The following is a 2,049-nucleotide window of genomic DNA, read 5'->3' as shown; positions in this document are numbered from 1 at the left end:
CCAAGAGATACAAACATGTAATCGCAGTGGATATCGATGCTAATAAATTAGAATTCGCCAAAAGAAACGCCGAGATTTATGGTGTCAGGGAGAAAATTACATTTATACAGGGAGACTTCTTCGAAATTGCAGAAACTTTGAAAAAATATAAGCCACAAGTCATAGTGACGTCTCCCCCATGGGGCGGCCCATCGTATAAGAAACACGAAGTTTACAGTCTTGAGAAGCATATGTGTAAAGACTACGAAGGAGGCGGTAGAAAACTCTTCGACCTGCTGAGAAGTATTGCACCCAACGTTGCACTGCACATACCTAAAACTACAGGTCGAAACGAGGTAAATTATTCTATTTTCTATAGGTAAACCGCAATTGTAGTTAATGTTGAATAATTAATTTTCTAGTTAATACAATTTGGAAAATTATACGACCTCAACATGGAAATTCAACACAATTATATCGACGAAAGACACGATTCGATAACTGCGTTTTTCGGTCGATAGTTCAATATGAACACGAAATTCTTATCCAACGACAACAAACTTTATTCAGCTCAAGACCGACTTAACCAGTACAAGAACACCGTAACTCCGAAAGAAACGTAGCCTAAACAGTATGGCACAGAGAACACAGATATGAACCCATATGAAGTTAAAGTAAAATACTGCAAAAAACGAAATCTCAACATTGACATAACAACAAAAGCCCTATGTACTAAGAAACCAACATTAAAACTGGGCGAGACGCAAAAAGTTAGTTATTTATAATTATCATACATACAATCTTTTATTACTATAATTTTTCCACAGATAATGATAGTTCAAAAACGTACGAAGACGTGTTATCTTGTACACTCTATGGAGAGTAGAAAGTCTGTTATCACCTTGTGCGATAAACTACGCGAAATGGAAAATAACTTGAGACGCATCCAGAAAGTTGAAAAGTACGACATGTGCTTGATATTTTTTGGCGCTGAATGGTACCGTGGGAAAATTATGGACGAGACGAAAGATGGTATGTTAAAAATTTACTTGATTGACATAGCACAAATGATGTTGTTTAACCAAAGAGAAGTCTATGAGATGCCAAAGCACTTTGAAGGAGAGTCTTTATTAATTGAAATTGTTGTAACACCTCCGCCAAAAGAAATGCTAACTACTGTTTATGCTAACGTAGAAGCAATAAAAACTATTGGACTGAGTACGGTGGTGAAACTGATTTGATTATAAATTACTATACTACCTTATAACTCCTATTAATTTGCATTCGACATTCAATGTATATATTCCTTAACTTTGTTAACAGAAGATTACGGGCTGTAATGATGTCTTTTTATATTATATATATTTTTTTCATTACGTTTATTATGAACTATTTGTATTTTCATAACTAATCATCTTATTGCTTTGTTTATTATTTATATATTTGCTTGTTGTTACATTTTCATTTTTTTTTTTTTGCTTTAGTGTTAAATTTTTTTGTTCACTTATCTGTTTAAATCAAATAAATTTATTTGACACTTATAAAACATTGTTATCATCTAATTTTATTTTACTTATTTTGTACGTCAATTAGTTTCAATTGTAAATCGGTTAAAAAATTGCAGATCATTAGTTAATAACTAAAAGTATATGAAAATTTCTTATTTAGCCCTAAAAAAATAAAAACGTATATGTTCTATTCTTACCGTTGAAATTGTTAATTTATAAATCGTTCATTGTAAAAACATAAAAAAAATTCATTTAACCGTCGTTTTAAATTTAATTTTCTATACATTTTTAATTCGACATTTTTTCTATTATTTACTATTCTAAACCTACAATTTTTTTAATTTTAATTAAAAAAATCACATCAGAGTAAAATTAATACCGTCTCAGTTTCACATTGAAACTAAAATAATGTTAACTTACAAATTTATATACAACCAGAAACTATTAAAAAAAAAAAACGTACTAAAAAAATTTACTACATATTTTAAATAATTTATCTTTTTTAAAATTCTTGGCATAATGTGTTTTTATTGCAGTTAGGATAACAACGCCGGTATTCTGT

General features: G+C 30.0%; 1 protein-coding gene across 1 annotated transcript in view; it reads left to right on the top strand.

Moving 5' to 3' along the window:
- LOC126908885 (uncharacterized) overlaps positions 1-1,595 on the top strand; it is a 6,804-nt gene extending 5,209 nt beyond the window's left edge. Inside the window, exon 3 of the mRNA XM_050691205.1 lies at positions 807-1,595. Coding sequence (XP_050547162.1) covers positions 807-1,220 — 414 coding nt within the window. The 3' untranslated portion in view covers positions 1,221-1,595. The remainder of the gene's footprint in view (positions 1-806) is intronic.
- Positions 1,596-2,049: the final 454 nt, after the last annotated feature.

This window comes from Daktulosphaira vitifoliae, unplaced genomic scaffold (assembly GCF_025091365.1).
Source record: "Daktulosphaira vitifoliae isolate Bord-2020 unplaced genomic scaffold, ASM2509136v1 Scaffold_29, whole genome shotgun sequence".
In the NCBI taxonomy this organism is placed as follows: domain Eukaryota; kingdom Metazoa; phylum Arthropoda; class Insecta; order Hemiptera; family Phylloxeridae; genus Daktulosphaira; species Daktulosphaira vitifoliae.
Note: the sequence above shows the minus strand (reverse complement) of the source record. Positions and strands in the feature narration are given on the sequence as shown.